General features: G+C 38.4%; 1 protein-coding gene across 5 annotated transcripts in view; it reads right to left on the bottom strand.

Annotated features, from left to right (window-relative positions):
- tspan9a (tetraspanin 9a) overlaps positions 1-19,400 on the bottom strand; it is a 133,512-nt gene that overhangs the window by 45,099 nt on the left and 69,013 nt on the right. For 4 of the 5 annotated variants that reach the window (XM_041254352.1, XM_041254353.1, XM_041254354.1 and 1 more), the window contains one exon: positions 14,964-15,043. In XM_041254352.1, coding sequence (XP_041110286.1) covers positions 14,964-15,026 — 63 coding nt within the window. In that variant the 5' untranslated portion in view covers positions 15,027-15,043. Of the gene's footprint in view, positions 1-14,963; positions 15,978-19,400 lie in introns of those variants that run through there. The other variant, XM_041254351.1, reaches the window with a different exon arrangement.

The raw sequence follows: 19,400 nt of genomic DNA, 5'->3' as shown, positions 1-19,400 counted from the left end.
ATATGCTATGAACTATAACAGTCATTTTATATCATGTTATTATTTTATTATTTATTATTAAATGTAACCTAATAAATAAACAACTATTACTGCAAAAGAGAAAATGAATCTGTAATCTCCATTACAAATTGCCTAGCTGATACAAATAATGAATAAAACAATAAATATATATATATTATATAGCTGTAGGCCTTAAAGATGTGAATTTCAACTGTCCTTCTTAGTAAGAGAGGACTGGATGAACACCTTTTTATGAAAAATTTTTCCAAACACTGTTCAAATAAGCAGAAAAGAACTTTGAAACTCTGAAACAACGCCTGACAATGAGGATCAAAACAACACGCCAGGCCTCTTTATCTACAGCTACTGCCCCTCCCCTCTTCAGCTCAGCTATTCCGCAATGAAAAAGTCTGTTTAACCGTTATCTAGAAGCTGCAGTGCTGCCCTGCAGGCTGTGTGTTATCAATCAGCACTGAGGAAGGATGTGGCAACAAACAACAAAGAAAATACTGTTATTTACAATGTATTGTCGGGGGGGGGAATAGTAAATACCAGCTTGACGAGGAAAAGTACAAATAGAAAAGCAATCTACCACCTATACCCTCCAACCACCCCACAATCAAACACATTGCTTCACAGCAGTCCTGGTGACATCTCAATTGATTTCACTTTATTGCACAATGCTCCCTTTCGAATTCTTCTTGAAGCAAGCCTAACTTGCTACTGTATAAAACAAATTTTAAAATGAGTCCACACTCCAGAGCAGCTCTGCATTATCCACACGTTAGAGTCCTGGGCTGTCATTAATACCTCCTGGGGGTTTTGTACCAGAAAAATGTAAACCGCTCCTCTTTTGAAACAAAACAGTGTTTGCCATAGCAGTTTCCAGTTGCAGGAAAAAAATGTAACTTACAAACAGCTGTCTTTGCAGGGTACATGCACTGCATTGTTTTATGAAGTTGGCTGTGAAAAACTGGCATATTCGTTGCCACCCAGCAACACAAAGTATAAACAAGGAGAAAGTGTCACAGTTCGATTTTAGTTCAGTAATTAAACTCCTGGACAAATTATGAGCCTTCATCACCTTTACCAACAGATCTTAAATGGCAGTGTAAAGGTACAACGCAATTGTTCAGCTGCAATTGGTTGAATAAAACCACAGCAATAACATTTTCCTATCCTCAAATGTCACCTGAATACTTTAAATACATCCACTGCTGGTTTTCATTAAACAAAATGGGTGGTGTGGAGGGGGACGACGGGGGGTGGGGTAGGGTAGGGGGGCGGCTTGTTTGTGAACTGAACACAAACCCACTCACAGTAATAAAAACAAGAAACAGGTCCAGCAGCATTACAGGTACTTGTAGCATCAGCCCTCTCTCTGTTATAAATCTTGTTTACAGCAGAAAGCTAACCTCTAAAGCAACTGGTGCTTTGTCTTTCCATGCAAATAGGCCGCCAACTGAATTACTTGTTTACAGAGCTTGGAGGAAGATTACCAATGTTTACAGCACTGCTACAGTTGAAAATATTCAGTCAGGCAGGGGAACGAGGAGCTCAGCTTTAAAATGCTGACGTGCCCTTTCAGAAAAATGGGTTGCGAAAGAGATTTGACCCCCTGCTCGATAACAGCGTTCTGTAATGAATGTTAAATGGAACAACAGGGAAGATTAGCGATATGGCTGTCCTACTTACACCTCAATAGCGGACAGCTTTCTGCCAATGGACAGCTGCTCTACCACAGGACTTGCTTTTAAACTTGTTTTTCATTTTACCCTATCCCTCTTATCGGCATAATTGGAAGTCATCTGGAAACAACCTTCGATAACAGCTTCTGATGTCCCACAATCCCACTTACAATAATGATGTCAAAAGATTCCAACTGTAAAACTGGCTTATGAGGGGGCTCCTTAGTGTAATACAACAGCAAACATCTGTTAATTGATAAGGGACAATCTCTATTTAACAGAGTGCTTGAAGAAAAGGGTTAAAAAGATGTGTTTGCATTTGAACAGAAATAGAGTGACACCTGTCTAAAAAGATTGCTTCTGGGACCAAGGGGAAAAGGACACTTTAGAGACAAGTGGCATTAGTTGTTTGTTTGCTTGCTTGGGTTGCACCACAGCAATCGCCTTAAGTGGACCTCACCATGTGTGTGAAGCAGAGATATCTGGGACAATGCTGGTTTCTAAGGATGAGTGCTGAGTTTGTGTGCAATCCATTGCAACTAAAGTTGAATTCCTGGCCTTTATCAATATCACTGATGTCCCAGTCTGCTTGCTTACCTTGTTAGTTTGCTACTTACGTTACTATGCCACTGAGCAGAGATCACACACATAATTATCTTATAATTATAATTATTGTGTTGTTACAAAGTGCTGGTACTGAAACACTAGACCTCACTTGCATGGAACACAATCAACTGGGCTACGGTAGGATAATCCACTTTTGTTTTTTATTTTTTATTTGCATGTGCACAATGCTCAAGCTTAACAGACAACAAGGGGTAAATAACAAATTCAAAGAAAGAGGAGATGGTATCACAGTCTGTGTCCTGAATCTGACCAGCAGCCAAAAATTGTGTTCCAGACTATCTTTGATCAAACTGTCTGTGATCGACCCTAAATTCAAAACCAGGATATCCAAGCAACCAAATCCTATGCAACAAGAAGCTGCTTTATATAAACCACAGGTTACCAATGGAACATATGCCAAAATCGATGAGTCTCTTCTGATTTTCAACTAGTATTCCATTAATACAAAATGCCCTTGTATTGCACAGGAAGGAAGGTCAAAGAGCCACAATGCTATTATCTTCAAATAAATAGATATTTTGTTTGCAATCAGAATTTGCGTAGATACTAGTTTTTTTTTAAATGGATCTAACTATTTGTTAACTAGTTTCAAAGCCAGCAATCACAGTAGTCAGAAGACACTGTCATTTGCTCTGAAAGAGGTATTCTGTTCTGACTTTCAAGTCTTCTAGCATTAACACTGCTTGTAGCAAGTCATGAAAGCTATTCTTGGGGATCCCATTAACCGGGATGTTCACTTTATGTAAGCAAAGCTATACAACATGAGTGCATCTAAATTCATTTCAAAAGCTGACTGCTATATGAAGTCATCTGAGCCAGTGAATCTAATGCCTTGTCTGTGAATGCCTGAGAACTACACACTCGTTTCAGCTTGCTCGCAGTCTTTTATTCAGACACATTTTGCACTCCACGAAGGTGTACTGACAGAAGCCATCCAGTCATAAAGTGATGCAGGTGCTAGTGTCAGAAATGTATTTATATTGAGCCATCTAGTAATAAAGCGATGCAGGTGCTAGTGTCAGAAATGTATTTATATTGCTACAAGGGCCGTAGCCAGAGCTGACATTCTACCGAGGTCAAACTTAGGTTTCAAGCTACAGCCGGCAGTATTTATATTGCTGCTTGAATCTTTTGTACTTACCAGAATATTTACATGAGCATCACATTGATGATGCAAAAAAACAAGCAAGGACACAACCTCAGTGTCTTCATAGCTAGTTACGGCCATGATTGCAACCCAGGACTTGTTTTCAAAACTCCTGACACCAGAGGCATGTAATAGTAGGCTTGGTGTGTAGAAACAGGCAAGCATGGGCACAAAGGGAGGCGAGGCTGCCCAAGCAAAGATGAGGGAACATGGCTTAAAGCATTTACAATATTCAAATAAAATGAATGAACTGCCTCCATGCTTTCAGAACCTTAATAGCCAAGTCTATGTTACCAAGTCTCAGGTATCCCTACACCATGACAAAAAAAGCCAAAGCATCAGAAAACTGGTCTGTTGTTGTTGTGACCTGGGCACATTCATTGCATGCGGTCCTAATGGTACAATGACCGTGAACATTTTTTGGACAGAAAGTAAAAATAAAAAAAAAAAGTGCATAACAATTTCTCAGAAATAAAACATTTTGATCTCATGGGAAGAAAACAAGATTATAATGTTGGTATAGATATAGAGGTTGGATTACATTCACTAATAGTTTAAACTTGCAGCATTTGCAAACATATGGGCGCTGTGTTTCCTATGAAGGACTCTTCTATCTATACATCCTTCTGTTTCAAGATAAGTGGTTAAATTCTTAAAGCTATTTACTCTGATGTCATTAGCATATTTTTTTCAGAAAGGAGAAATGCACCTAAAAACCAAACCAGAAATAAATTACTCAGACTTTTAATTCAGTATTCAGTTGTCATTTTAGATGTTTAATTGGTGCTTTTTCCATTCAGAAAGAAATTGTGCTGATGACGATTTGTAGTAAATAGCTTTGAGAATCTAGTCCAAGATATACTAATTTAATTTATTATCTCTCAGAAAAAAAGGCAATATATTTTTTCATACCACTATACAGCACAAGATAATATCATTATTATTAAATTACTAAAATATGAATACAGGGTTCTGACAAGGAATTTTTCACAGCGTGATGGTGGGAGGAGCGAGGGGTGGGTGCGGGGGAGGGGGTGGCGAAAGAAACAGATCCTTGCAACGCTCATGACAAGTCATGCACATGCTTACGCTTGCGTCATAGGATGACGTACTCCCTCGCAACGCATGGACGCCATTCCATGGGGGGAAACTAGATTTTTGCCATACTGTTATTGTTTCTGTCAGACTGAGAAACCTGTTTTTACCTTTCTAAACATTAAGAATGGGCTACGATTATGTGGATATAATTAGTGCTGTTTTTATTCTTCTTTCAAAAATAGCATAAATATTAGGTATGTTGTTTTTTTTCCCCCCAAATCATAGCCTACTGCATAGTAGTATTTTCTGTGTGTGAGTTAGTACTGTATTATTTGTAATTAAAATAATACAGGATACTTACTGATTACTAAAAAAAAGCTATAGTAATAATGTGCACTCTATCACATTTTAAATATTCTAATGAACTTTACTGTGATTGTGGAGTTTTGCTTTTGTTGTACCGTTTATATATATATATATATATATATATATATATATATATATATATATATATATATATCAAAACAATTCCATCTCGGGTGATGGATGAAATAATTTTCCTGTAACTCACTGAAGCCCATCTAGTTTATATATATGGTTGTTGCACCATTAAAAGACGTAACTTATACTTGATCACACGTGTGCTTGCAAGAATAAGTGAAAACCCTGTTTGTCACTGTTGTGCCATAATTAAGGAATATACAACAAAAGTAAAACTGGGCATGTACTGTGTTCCACATTTTATATTTTAAAACCTACTATTGTACAATTGTGGAACTTTGGATTTTTTGACAGGAATACACATTACTGTTCTTCGTCTGAATGATTTATTTATTTATTTATTTAACCTAGCTTGTTATGCTTCCTGCTAGCCACTTGCCATGTCACCACAAGCAAAATGTTTTCCCTTGTGCCTCAACTACTTTTCCCGAAGTTCGCCACAGTGGCGAAGGCTTTGAAAAATGTACTTGTGTAAGACTGCCAGGCTCCAGTACATTCAACGAGTGCTGGTAGTTGAATCAATACAGACTGTTTAGTGAAAATGCAAGCTCTTTAGCTTGATCACGTAACATATGCATGCCACTAACGTTGTGTTTGGTGGGAAGACGGAGGCTCTAATTTGAAACAGTGAGTGGATGGCGCTGCTTGTAAAAAAAAAAAACAACACATTGCAGGGGGGGGGGGGGGGGGGGGGGGGGGGGGGGAAATTATAAACAAATTGTACAAACCAATTACAATAATCATGTTCCAAAAAATGTAGCCCATGGAATACTGTCACAGATGGTTCTGATGCGTCCCTTTTGTGCTATAAGTCATTAGACCCTTTTGCATGGAAGGCCTTGGTTGCAAGGGTGTGCGGTTCTTTGATGCACCCAGATTCAGTTCAAATGTGTTTCCCCACTGACGATGGAAATGAGAATGCAGAGATGAGAGCCCAGCTAACAGGATTTCAGTTTTTGCAGGTATCAGGCTTTTAACAACTGTTACCCACACCTGTGAGCAGAAACTGACCCAGGCCTGTCACAGCTACTGGAAGCAGGCTGATCTTTGGGAAACAAATAAAACATTTGTGAAACTGCAACAAATACTGTAATGAATGTAATGTGTTTTAAAGAATATACAACCAGTAGAAAATATTATTAGCAGATCTGTGTAAGGCCTGTGAGAAAGAGTTCATTGCACTGAAGATCAGACTGACCTTACCAGGCAAAAGCATATTTTCTAATTGGACTCAAAGCCACAAAACATTCTAATCCAGCGAGAGCAGAATGGCAGAATCTATGGAGCACAGTTAATATGCTAGAAGCAAACAAAGTACGTTTGATTATAATAAGAAAAAACAAAAAGTATTTAAATAAATAAGAAACCTAATATAATAACATTAAGTAAATGTATGAACAGTCCTAAGTTTAAATAATCAATTAATATTAATAATAATAAGAACAATTTGCCTGTTGCCTTCTGTGTATATCAATGAAGTAAAATACAATTGCAGTTTATAAGAGATTGCTGTATTAGAACCTGAATCAGACCTGAATTAAAACTACATGTTATAAAATCATTCAAAGTATAAACTGTAACTTTACATCTACACTGAACCGATTTGTAACCCTCGTTCTCACCTGCTTGTAGTACAGGCAGTGTTGAAAATGACTCTTTGGTTTTGGCCATCAGGGGCGCACTCAGGATCTAGTCTCATCCATCAAATGTGCTAATAAAGTTCAGTGAAGTACAATCTCGTCTCCATGTCGCATACATTACACGCACCAAACTAAAGAACATGCTGTCACAACCAACCCATTGAGGAGTATTGAGAGCTGAAACAAGTATTTTAAGCAAACCAATTTCTCACATAAAGGAATAATCAACACTGTTTCACAGGATCATTATTATTTTTTGGCCGTTACGCAAACTGAAAACACAGCGTAGCGGCCTGAATACAGCGTCATTTTTCCAGGTAAAAAAACGTAAAGGCCCATTATGCGCAACAGCGCTGGTGATTACCCTAGAATGTATTCCCAACACACATTCCTGCTGCTTCTAATTCTGCTCAATGTGCATTTTTTTTCCCCAGCAAACAAATGAGAGACTGGTGCAGCGTTTTTTAAACATGGTTCATTAATATCTGAGACTGCTGCAAGTTTGAGTAATTGATACAGCATGTCAGTCAAGAGGACTTTGCATCACCTTCACATTTTCATCGGCTTCTCTTGTTTCCAGCACTTTCACTAGCTCTATGGGCAGCTGTTTTGGGTTATTTTGGGAGCACGGCATCATATAATGCAATTAAACAATTCACAGACCTGGGGGAAATTAATATGCCCTACCTTATACAGGCTTTGTTTGGTTCAGTCATCTTTTGTATTTCAAAATTGTTCAAAAGTGGTCACCAACATTTTTTTTTTAAAATATCCCACTGTAAGTGCTCAAAATCAAATAATAAAAAAAAAAAAGTTTGCTTTCTTTGAAAATCCTGCTCATATTTATTCTATTCAAGTGGCAGCAAGAAATGATCAACAGTCTCGTGGAAATGACCTTGACTTGATATAATACATTCCAGTGCAAGTTTTTAATTGTTGTTTATCTATCAAGAACATATACATTTAATTTTAAAAGATGCGTCTATGCCAGTCTGTAGGGCTCCCCACCTGTAGGTATTTCCAATTATTATAATTTTTTTTTATTAAAGTTGCAGGACCCTGTATAGGTTTTATACGGTAATATTTCATGTTTATGAATGATGTCACCTCATAAATCTTCTTTCATTTTACTTGCAGAACAGTTGGCGTGAAGGTGTCAGGTAGTAGAAGGAGCTTGCCTAACTTGTATCACACAGTAGCAGGCAGTTTCTGTCCTTCACACTAACTGACAAGAAACTGGTCAGCAAGGCCTCCTTCTGAACGAAGAATACTGCTCAGAGCCATGGCAGACTATAGCAAACAGAAACCAAGGGTCCATAATCAAACAGCATTGTGGGTCACTGCAGCATTTACTGCCTATATAATGCTTATCGAGTGTTAAAAATTGGGATACTAAGTAATAATAAAAGCTATTCTTTTAAAAAAAAGTCTTTAAAGATTTAATGTAGCAGTAACTTTTTAATATCCTCAGTGTATTTCATTTCAGCTTTATTGCTGCAGTAAATTCAATCGCTGAATTAACTGATCAAAATGGACTGTAACTTGTTTTTATGTTGCAAGATGCTTGCTAATTTGTTCAGGTTTTAATATGCACACCATGAGGGTGAGAGGGAACACAACACTAATGCCAGTTGATTGAGGCACCAATATGTGCTTTCTGTGTAATTCAGATTACAAAAAGTAAAGGACTGGAGACAGTGGATTTCCCAGTCAGCCTAGAGGCATAACTCCATGTCTTTCAAAGACTTCAGATGAGCAATGATTGGTCAAGCAGGTTCAGTATGTGTCTCAGTCCTCTGGGGGGTGTCCCAGGGAGTCGGGGGTGAGGCTTGACTCAAATGTCGCTTGTACTTTTCCTCAATGTTCCAATGCTAGCTACAATGAGCCATTGGTAGAATGGTACCACAGTTCATATTTTGATATACAAATGCTTCCATAATGGTGTAAAGCAGTGGTCGGCAATTAAATTTGAAAACAAACCAAAAAGGAAAAAATAAGTAACAATTGTGATAGTATGTCTTTGTAACCTCCAAATAAATATTAGTAAAAATAATATAGCATCTGTGTTGTATCTATTAAGAGACAAATGAGACTAGTTTAGCATTTCGATATGCCCCCCACGTTTGTCAGGTGGTTTTAAGTGACATATTGTGCGATTTGGTATTTTAACAAAATAATGAGGCAGGTGTGCATTTTATGTTTGAACTGTGATGTTATTTCAATATAAACTTAAAACACTATATAACCATTGAAACTCAAAGTTAGCTCAGTGTGCAGTGCTCATGTGATTATCATCATGTGCTTGCTCTGGTGCAGTAGCCCAGCTGGTAGCAACATTACTAGCTGATTGCATGTGACATATCGCTCTCTACCCTTGAACTAAAAGTCGATGAAGAAAAACGCAGCTTTAAGGACGATTGGAAGGACAACTATCTGTGCATCTTACCATCATTTGCGAATGCTAAACCTATGTTTGTTGTGCAGTGACAGTATCTCAATAACCAAGGAATACAACTTGAGGCACCACTTCAAATCTATGTACAAACAGTTCAATTAATCATTTCCCCTACAATCGGATGGTAGGCAAAAGAAAATGGACATGTTAGTCTGAAGCCCTAATCATAGCTGTGTGTGTACGTCGGGTCATTTGATGGTCAAAATTTCTGAGAGGAGCCGTTAGGTTTGGTACCTCTTGAAAACTACACTACTGGTGACATGTTTGAAAGGCTGAACGTATTGTTCAGGCAGCACGAACTATCACTCGTACTGTTACTGATGGGGCTCCTTCCATGTTTGGTAGATGTAAAGCGTGACTATCTGCAGGCGCTCCGCAGATAAAAGCTATGCACTGATTCAAAGTGTGCTGCGTGCTCAGCTAAGAAGGGAACTTAAACAATTAATGGAGGCAGTAATGAAAGTCATGAATTTCATCACAGCAACGTCAAGCTTGCAACACAGCCTCTTCCGAGAGCTGATTGAAGAATCATCAGTGAGCAACAACAATCTGCTCCACCACGACAACGTACGATGGTTGAGCAAGGGCAGTTCACTACAGCGGTTCTGTGGGATTCAGAACCAAGTGTGCAACTTCTAAAGACACTTCTTCGTTAGTGTTCTGTAACGAGTCATAGAGCCGCACGAAGGGGGGGGGGGGGGGAGTTCATTGCAAAGGTGGCATTCCTAACCGACATCTTTGCTCTAAATCTGCAACAACAAGGACGAGACAAAACCATCATCAACCTGGTCAAAATACTGGATGTTTTTGGAAAGAAACTAGGTATATTTCTCTCAGACTTAACATCGATTAGGCTGCTGCACTTTAACTCGCTATGCAAGCATCAAGAGGAAGCTGCTACTAATGATGTAGTCACTGGCCTTTTCACAGACTTTAATGTACAACTGAAAGACCATTTCAGTACTTGGTTTGACAACTTCAGCATTCCCTGGGATGTAATCAGTTCTGTCTGTGATCCGTTTTCAATCCACCCCTACGGTGATTTCTCTCCCCATGCGAAGGAAGTACTTCCTGCAATCGAAAAAGCAGCTCTACAACTGTAACTCGTAGATCTGCAGGCATTATTGGCGCCGAAAACTGAATTAATAAATAAAGCAAATCTGGAATCACTGTGGTCCTCCTATATATGTCCAGGGAACTACAAGACCATGAAGAAGTTGGCTCTGTTTGTGCTCTCAATGTTTGGCTCTACTTACACAGCGAAGCAGCTGATTCCACAATGAATGCAACAAAAACAGGCTGACACAAGAATCTTTGCAGGACTGTCACGTCTAGCACACCTGTTCAAAAGCTGATCGCAGAAGGAAAGTTAATTTTTTCTCATTGAATTTGTCATAACGCAATGAAGCATTAAAATTAAAAAAAAAAAAAAGTATGCTACTTTGAATTGTTGTTTTATGTTATTCTGCGTCCCTGTCTATCATATGAGGATTCCAGTTCCATAGGCATAAATGTATCATCACAATCTGCAAGTACTGTACTTTGGAATCGATATTACAAAACACTTCATTTCTGCTTACCTCGTAAGAAATATGTGAAGGTCATATGGGGGAATCCTCCATGACAGCCCCGTTGCGGGCAATATTAAATGAAGTTTTGCTCTCGCTCAGCCCTTGATACAGCCCTGCCAATAAGATCTTCCGCAGGCCGCCATTTGCCGACCACTGGTGTAAAGCAGTTAATCTACTGGTAATCCAGTACAGTACATGCAATTTAAATCCAATGATGGTGGATTGTTGGAATTCAAACAACAGCCTATCTCTTTCTGTCACCCGCATTATCCAACGGATTTATTAATGTGTGAATGTGTTCGTGACATTAGGCGCGTATGTGAAGTATGTTACTATATTATACTTTGATCTACCCCTCAGGGACCAATAAATTAACGGGATCTCTTATTTACATTCCACCTCACCCTTTTTATATAAAGTCAGCTTGTTATATTCTAGCAGCACCCAAAGCTGTAAACCAGCCTTAAATTTAAGATGCCATTTGCGACCAATTACAATCACAGTACGCACAATGTCTTTATGTCAATATAAAAAAATAAATGATGCATTTGACAGGTTCCTACTTTTTGACAAAATGACTGCTCTCATCTGAATGTCTTTCCTCCGTTTCAAATCTGCAGAGGGCCTGAACCCCCACACCACTCTTAACATCAATCAGAGGGATTTACAAAAGGAAGTCCTTCACTCTAACCAGCCGGTCACATTGCCAACTGTATTTCCTTCATCAGAAAAAAATATCAATTTCCCTAAACAATTATAAGCAAATGAGATGAGGATGAAGCATGTTATTATACAATCAGATGACAAAATTATTATTATTTTTTTTTAAATATTCCACAGCAACAGCCTGAATGGTTTAGAAAGCTCAATTATGTAAAAAGAAAAACATTTCAAATTATGTATTTATATGTAACATCCTAAAAGGTATGGGAAAGGTCATACATGGCATATATATTCAAGAGTACCTTTCTAACAGTATTTTTCACTTAAACTGAAAATAATTAATACTGTGCTCTCAAGGAAAGTAGCTTCTGTAGCTTTAAGTTAGGCAATTTCAATCCTTCAACATACAATGTTGTTGCTGTGGTACTTCATGGCATCAACTCCTGTCAAACTGCATTAACAATTGAACACAATCACCAAACGAGAACAAGATTGTAAAAGAGATTACAAAATTACTTTAGTGTGAACCAAAATTCAGATGGCCCAACTGTTTAACATATTTGTCCTTCTGCTTATTCAGGATTACATTACTGCCTTATCCATAATTAGAATGGAACATGTCAATATGCCCCCCATTAATACACCAAAAAGAAACAGAATAAAAAAAGACAGAACTAATTAATTTTCAGTCATTAGAAAATGAATAAAAGTTTTGAGATAATATATGAAATACAACAGGCTCCTAGAATTCAGAATAATGGCAATGGATAGGCATATCCCATGTAACAGGCATGCAGTACAATTGCTAGTCTAAGAAAGAGCAAAACATCTTGTGAAGCATCTCAAACAACATATACAGCTACATATTGTAACAGACAATCAATAGTGAAAATATCACTAAAATACAGTGACCTTTGAAAATGATTTCATTGGTAAATCATTCTTAGTGGCAAGACAATAGTTGAGGTGGACTCTCGCTGGTTTGCCAGCAATGTTGGATGTTTTAAAAGACAGCTATTGAATATATCATTAAGGCAGGAGCCACAGTATGAGGTTCTACCATTGTGCGCAAAATCAAGATTGGATGACTGGATCAACTCCTGTGGCAAAGTGGCTTTCACCTTTAAGCAATTCCACCATGCTGGGACATCAGGCTGGTTCACTAGTGGGCAGAACCTTAAACGTTGTTCAAATCAATGAACCGGTATGGCCATTCATTTAAGGAAGACGTTTCTTCTCCTATGCAGTTTAGTAATCCATATGCCCTAAGCGTATTGCTTGATTTATATTACACAACTGGAAGGAGTTACCCATGGATTTTGAATGCAGACACATTTGCTGTTTATCCACTCGTGACTGTGAGTCTCCCATTGTGATATTAAGAATGGTCAAATGTATTCAGGCCAATAATCAACACACTGCTTTTTTATGCTCAAACATCACCATCAAAGAGCCTTTTCAGAGAAATGAAAACAGTTTTGTATTAGAAAATATTCTGAAAAATACATGACCTTACATGAACTGTGGTAGAATGTAATAATCAGACCCCAAAGAATTATACATTAGTATAAAACTGTAAATTATTGTATTGCAACACACAGTCTTTTCAGCTGACATTTGAAAAGTAGTGCAATATATTAATATGTATGGAAATAATGATAACTTTGTCCTGGGATGCATGTGTTAGATCTGAGCTCCAGCACATGCAAATCACAAGCTGATAGATGAAATTTGACCTTTTCAGCTTGAATTCAGTAGTATGTAAACAGAGGTTCTGCAATATATTTTTCCATAGTCCAAACAATCGGATGTCATACAAAAGCAGCTATACGATGACTCCCTCAAGGCCTTGTGTGCACAGGAATGCCCATACCAAGTTTCATCATGGTTGGCTCAGCGGTTCAAGATACAGATATAAGTATAATTGTGACTTGCGCATACTGTACGGCCTTCACACTATTCCCTGCTGTAGATAATACATAATACATGTATTTCAGATGGTACCAGTAGCTCAAAAAGCACAATCAACACATTTGAATTTAAAATGACTGCACAGAGCTCAGTGTGGGATCTTATGAAGATGGCGCATTTGAAGGCAGAAAAATCTCAGTACAGTACTGGGAACTCTGAGCGTGCATATTTGATGCAGAGATTTGGGCATCAACAGCAAATGACAACATTTATAATGTTCTCTCATTACCAACTCGGTAGCAAAGGAGAGTTAACAATAGACAACAGGCAAGTTTCTGTTGAAACATTATCTGCTGAATTGCAACCACCAATTTACCCTATATATTCTTCACCGCAAGATCAGAATTATATGCAATCCGGGCCGCACAATTAATACTATAAGCTGCCCTAACCCTCAGCTCAGACTCTTTTAATCTCCATAAGAAAGAAAAGCCAGATGGTCAAGGACAACTGCTGAAAGCTTTAGATGACCGTATGGAAATACCTTGCATTCCTAGAGCTGGTTTACCTTGTGTTTCCAGTTACCAGTGTAAGCCCTGTGGAGCCCCCTTGCCTGGTGGACACTCCACAGCAAGTGAGGGGTGGACACAGCACCTGGCACTCGGTTCAGCAAATATAGCTTCATGGCAGGAGGGAGTGACAGGACTGGGGCACAGAAAGTCAGTAAACCTGACATTCCTAAAGTATCATTATGCACTAACTCCATAATGAATGGCACCTTTTATTTACAAAATCATTGTCCAACTATCTCACAAGCAGTAAAAAAAAAAAAAGAAGATCTAGGAATTCTGAATTTGCTGTCATCTCCACATACACAGTTTAAAACACAGACTGCATTTTCAGATTTGGGATGGCTGAAATATCAAGCAATGAATTATATGCGTTGTGTCAGTGAGGTTTTTGATTTCCGGATGGAATGGATTATGCAAAGGTCGCTGCACAAACTCACCGCAAATGTTGCTGTGCCTGCCAATTAAGCTCATAATTGTCTATTAAACTCTTCTGTGGCTGTGCGAAATAGACTACAAAACACAGTAAGGGTGGAATTCAAACTGATCCAACAAAAGAATAAGCTGCTTTTTTTTTTCACATACATTGGTACGTATATCCCTTACCTTGCCAAATAATGAGAAATAACAGCACTATTCCTGTGTCAACCTGGCAGGAGATAGCAAATTCTGTATGTGTTGTTTTCAGTTTGTGTGTGTTTGCAGTCATGCACAAGACACAAATATACAAACATATAAATGTCACACACACTAAACACATAAAAGCAATATTTGCATTTTGCATTTAAAAATATAAAATAAGAATGATTAAAAGTATCCTTTTTAACGTTTCATATTAAAAACATCTTATAAACACTCAAAAAAAAATGCTTTGAACCTGAACAGACAAGTTGCCAAAAGCAATCTAAAGAAGTGCTTACAAAGGTCAGGAAATAAGAACTTAAATAGATTATGGAACAGATCCTATGGGACTCCGTTAAACAGTACAGTTAAACTCCTGGAAAGGAAATCTTGCATGTTGATAAATTATTATTGTTGATTACAACAACACAACAGGCTTTTAACACTGCATCTAAAGAACATATTGGAATTAATGTTACTTTTAACCAAGCAGGTTCACCAAGAGTTAAGAAAGCCACAAAAGTTTACTTACCCAGAAAATGAGGTTGAAGAGGAACATCATGTATTTCAAACAGCAGAGACAGCCCCTTGCCATGTTGCACTTCTTGAATTCTAAAAGGAACACAAAGGATAGATCCAGGTAAAAGACCATGTACTTGCTGCCTTTGGGCGCACTGTATTTATTTCTCTTTGCCCCTGCGGAGGTGGCACCAGCGTGACTTTGCGTGCGGGAGCCTGTTGAGCCGTAAAAAGCACCAGCTGTAAAGCCACGGCCTCCGAACTCCCTGCCCGAGGTGGAAGCTCTAGCGAAGTCACTGTCCCGGCTATCCACAGACGGGCTGCGACGAATCGATGAGTCCTCACTACTTGACTTCTCCATGGTCTTGTGTGGCTGCACAGTTCTCAGTTTCACTCTCTACCATGTCTCAGTATTAAAAAAAAAACGACAACCCACAATTAATATTTTTTGTATGCTTCTCCTGTTGATTTTTTTTTTGTTGCTGCAGCTACTGTTTAGTGGAAAGTCTCAATCTTAACCCAGTATCCAAACACACACAATGCAAATGCTTCCAAATTCTGTGCTCTAGGTGTCTTTCTGCACTGCTAGCTGTTTCACAGGATTCTGTGCTGTTACAACAGCTGTCCGGCACATTACAAAGATAAGTCCTACAGGACTAAAAATAAAGGTATACTTTTTAAAAAATAAAGAACTTGCACAATTCCTTTTTCACCCTGCCTTGGTAAACTGTCACTGAGCTTTGAAACTCATCTACTTATTTTATTCATCCCAAACTGACTGCATCAGTCCTTTTGGGTCACTGTAGGTTTTCTCAGGCTTCACTCTCTCTTGCTTTTTCTCTCCCAGCTCCTTCCCTGCTCCAGCATTGCTTGCTTCTGCTATCCTAGCCCCCTCATTCAGCAATCAGCTGTTCGATCCCACTCTCATTGTGCCTTCAGTGGCACTGCTGCTGATCTGCTATTACAGGCAACTGCATCTACTAGGCATTCCCTTCAGAAATCCCTATCCCAACTATCTAGTAATAGAGTCCTGCTTTTTTTTTTTCCTTTCCCTCTTTCACAGCCCTGCCCCTCTTTCAAGGGGTGAGCCAATCAGAGTGCTGCCCCCTACCAGGGACCTGCCTCTGTGATACAATGTCTTTAATAGGCTTATCATTAGTTTTCTTTGACTATACAAGTTCAGCTCTTCCATCTGCCCTCTCTGGACGTCAGGGAGTCTGTAAGACCATCAGTGAATTAAAAAAATCATGATGCAACAGGAATATAAGCACAGTTAGGAGGGTGCATATTAATAAAACCACATATGACTTGCTGTAGCTGCCAGCATGGAAAACAAGAAGCAATGTCAACCCAGCACTTTCTGTGTTTGAGTTACTTCTGATACCCCTTGCAGTGGCTTTTCTGGTCACCATTCACTGCTTGATTCCTCATCTTTGTTAAGTCGATGAAATATGCTGATATTATAAATAATGATATTATTATTATTATTATTTTTCCCTACTTGTAGATAAAAAAAAAAAGATTGGGCAAAACTTTTGAAATGACTACCTTAACACTCTACAGTATGTAGGTGCAGGGCCATCATGAGCAGGCAGGACAGCATGGATTTAATGTGATGAATGTCAAAGATTTTTCAATTGTTCCGGAGGGATAGGCAACCGTTACTTATTTATCTTACCAAATTTATCCAGAACTTCAAATCAATTTAATCAACTTGTACCCTGATGGGATAATCCACCACTGGATTTTATTAAAGCATTTTGTAGCATCAACCATCTATTCTTAGGAGTAATCACAGGATAATCACTAATAGGTTGTGATGGGATCCAGGGTGATTCCCAAGTGTTATAAAATGCTCCAATAAAAATCACCTTGGCTTGATCAAACATGCAGACAAATGTTTGGGCTATGCCCTCATCAGTTTACAATACTATCAGTCAACACGTTGACCTTTGCCTTACTTGCAACGGGAACTTTATAATAGAATACAATGTCAGGGGTAGTATTTGCATAACCGCTAATCAGTTATTTGAGGGATTATACATACTATATCCCAGAATATTTACCCGTGAATCAGAGTAATGTAATGTATTTCTGATGATAGTCACCCTGCCGAGTCTAGCGCAACTGACTGCTAAGGTAATTTAGAAACAGATGGGAGAGAGTTTCAACTCAAATGATCTTCAGTAAGGCAAATCCACTAATACTCTGTTTATACTTACACATTTAAGTAATTTTCTTCCCTTTTAAAGGTTATACCAGCCTAAAAGTGATTATGGACACGCTTTACGCAGAAGGCGGCTCCTCTTTATTATTTGACCACGGTAAATTTGCACAATTTCACAGTCTACCTTGCATTTCTATTAGGGCAGTAACTTTACAAATAGAACCAACACATTAAAACGTGCGGTTCAAACTTGATCAGCAACATGGAGATCAGAAAACAGAATAAACAGGATTTCAAACCATAGGAGAGACAGCATGTTCTTCAGCGACTTGTCAGTTCTGAGGTTCACAACAGCTTATTAATCCTGTTCACGGTGTACAGGTGGTTATTGGGATCAAAACTCTTAAAAGTGCGTGTATATTTGGAAAGATACACAAGTGACAATAACCTAAAACTTAAATTATTGTTGGATATTTTTCCCTACAGTCAATTTGAGCTTTATTGGTTGAACGAAGACTGAAACTTCGGCTTTATCCATATTAACGTACAAAGTACATGCCAGTTCTGTAGACTTCATGTATTGCCAAATGTGTCAGATTGCGGCTTTCGTGAGGCTATATGTGTGGCTGTTCAATTCGCAAAGTTGACAGTCTTATGATTCCACATTGCTCTCAAATCTTCATTGTTGTTGTCAGTAGCAGAAGAGCTGCTAGTGTATTTTGAGAAGTGAAGGCGTGTCCAGCACGCAGCAGACTAGATGTACTCCTGTGATACCGTGTGTGATACTGGAACTCACTTTGACAGTATACAAGTAAGTGTCTTTCTGTCCAGTGCGCTGTCAGAACATTTTTACAAAAAAACAAATACATAAATAAACCTCCCATTCATTTTTAGTGCTGTGCTCCATTATGCGGTTCAGTGACATTCTATTTAAACAATAACTGCACAGACACTCAATCCAGTGTTGCCACGGCCAGGATTAAAGTACGGTGTGCCAAAAGGCTCAGACATAGCAATGAGATTAACGCGTGTTAAAAAAATTAAATCGGCAAAAAAAAAAATTACGCATTAATCACAGAAATGAACTGTGATTAACTGACAGCTCTAATTTCTATACATTAACCATATGTTCTTTATGTTTTATTACATATTCCGGTTTACTTTTAACTCTATACTTTTATAACACGTTTCTCAATTAAATTTGCTGAGACTGCCAAATAGGAACTTAAGTTTCCAGAGCACCACCCAATCGGATAACCAGCCTCGCTCAATATCAATGTCTCTTTAAAAGGGTTAAACATGTGCAGCCAGTCAGCAACGTTTTTTTGATTAAAGCCTGCTTACAAAAGAGCCTGTGAATAATTAAACCAGGTCATTGAGAGATATTTCTAACTTGTGTTGACCCATCTTCCCAGTCCTTTGATCTGTGGCATTCGGTTCCCAAACTCACTATGCAGGCACTATTAACTAACAAAATGAATGAGCTGTGTGGGTTAAACGGTATTCAGTAAACACCCTCGGATGACCTATAGGCAAGAGGCTATAATCCTTCCATTTGTTATGAAATCCCTTCATTATGTATGTCACCAATGCTTGAATCTTGTCTTAATTGAATTGATCCTCCAGCAATTCTCTAAAGAAACTCTGTAAAACAAAACAGCTATACAGCAGCAGGCGGGACGTAGGAGTGGTAGGCCTGTGGGCTATTGTCACCTGCTGCATTGATTTAAAGCTCCAGTGCTCCCCAGCTATGTTTAATTTTATACTTAAATAACATTTCTCAGTGACAGACACTAATTTAATCCACAGTTACGGGCCCTCTTTACTTACCCTGTTATTTTTACCCCTGTTTTTCTCCCCAATTTAGAATGCTCCCTCACTGCTGCATATTAATACTTAACATTGCTTTCAATATCAGTGCTCGAGTTCTGTACTGCATATTGTTTTTCAATTGTGTAAAATATAAAATTCCTAGTAAGAAAGTAACAAAACTTTAATTGCTAAAAAAGTGGGGGTTAATACAATTACAGTGTGTGGGTCACAAGCTCAAGTTTGATAAGTTGTGTGCAGGACAAAAGCCAAGCCCTGCAGGTATACGCAGTGTCTTGTAAGGTACGCTGTTGTGAGGCAAGGTTAAATAGTCTTTGACAGTACCTGACATGCAGGAGTGCTAGAGCCAATGCAATATTCCTTACGGCAACCACAGTGAAAATTGGCATTAATTCACTCGAGATTCCCACAGTTCTTTGTATTCAGATGCAAGACCTTGTTAACGGGATTGTT

This window comes from Polyodon spathula, chromosome 7 (genome assembly GCF_017654505.1).
Source record: "Polyodon spathula isolate WHYD16114869_AA chromosome 7, ASM1765450v1, whole genome shotgun sequence".
Classification (NCBI taxonomy): Eukaryota; Metazoa; Chordata; class Actinopteri; order Acipenseriformes; family Polyodontidae; genus Polyodon; species Polyodon spathula.
This window is presented reverse-complemented; position numbering and strand designations above follow the sequence as displayed.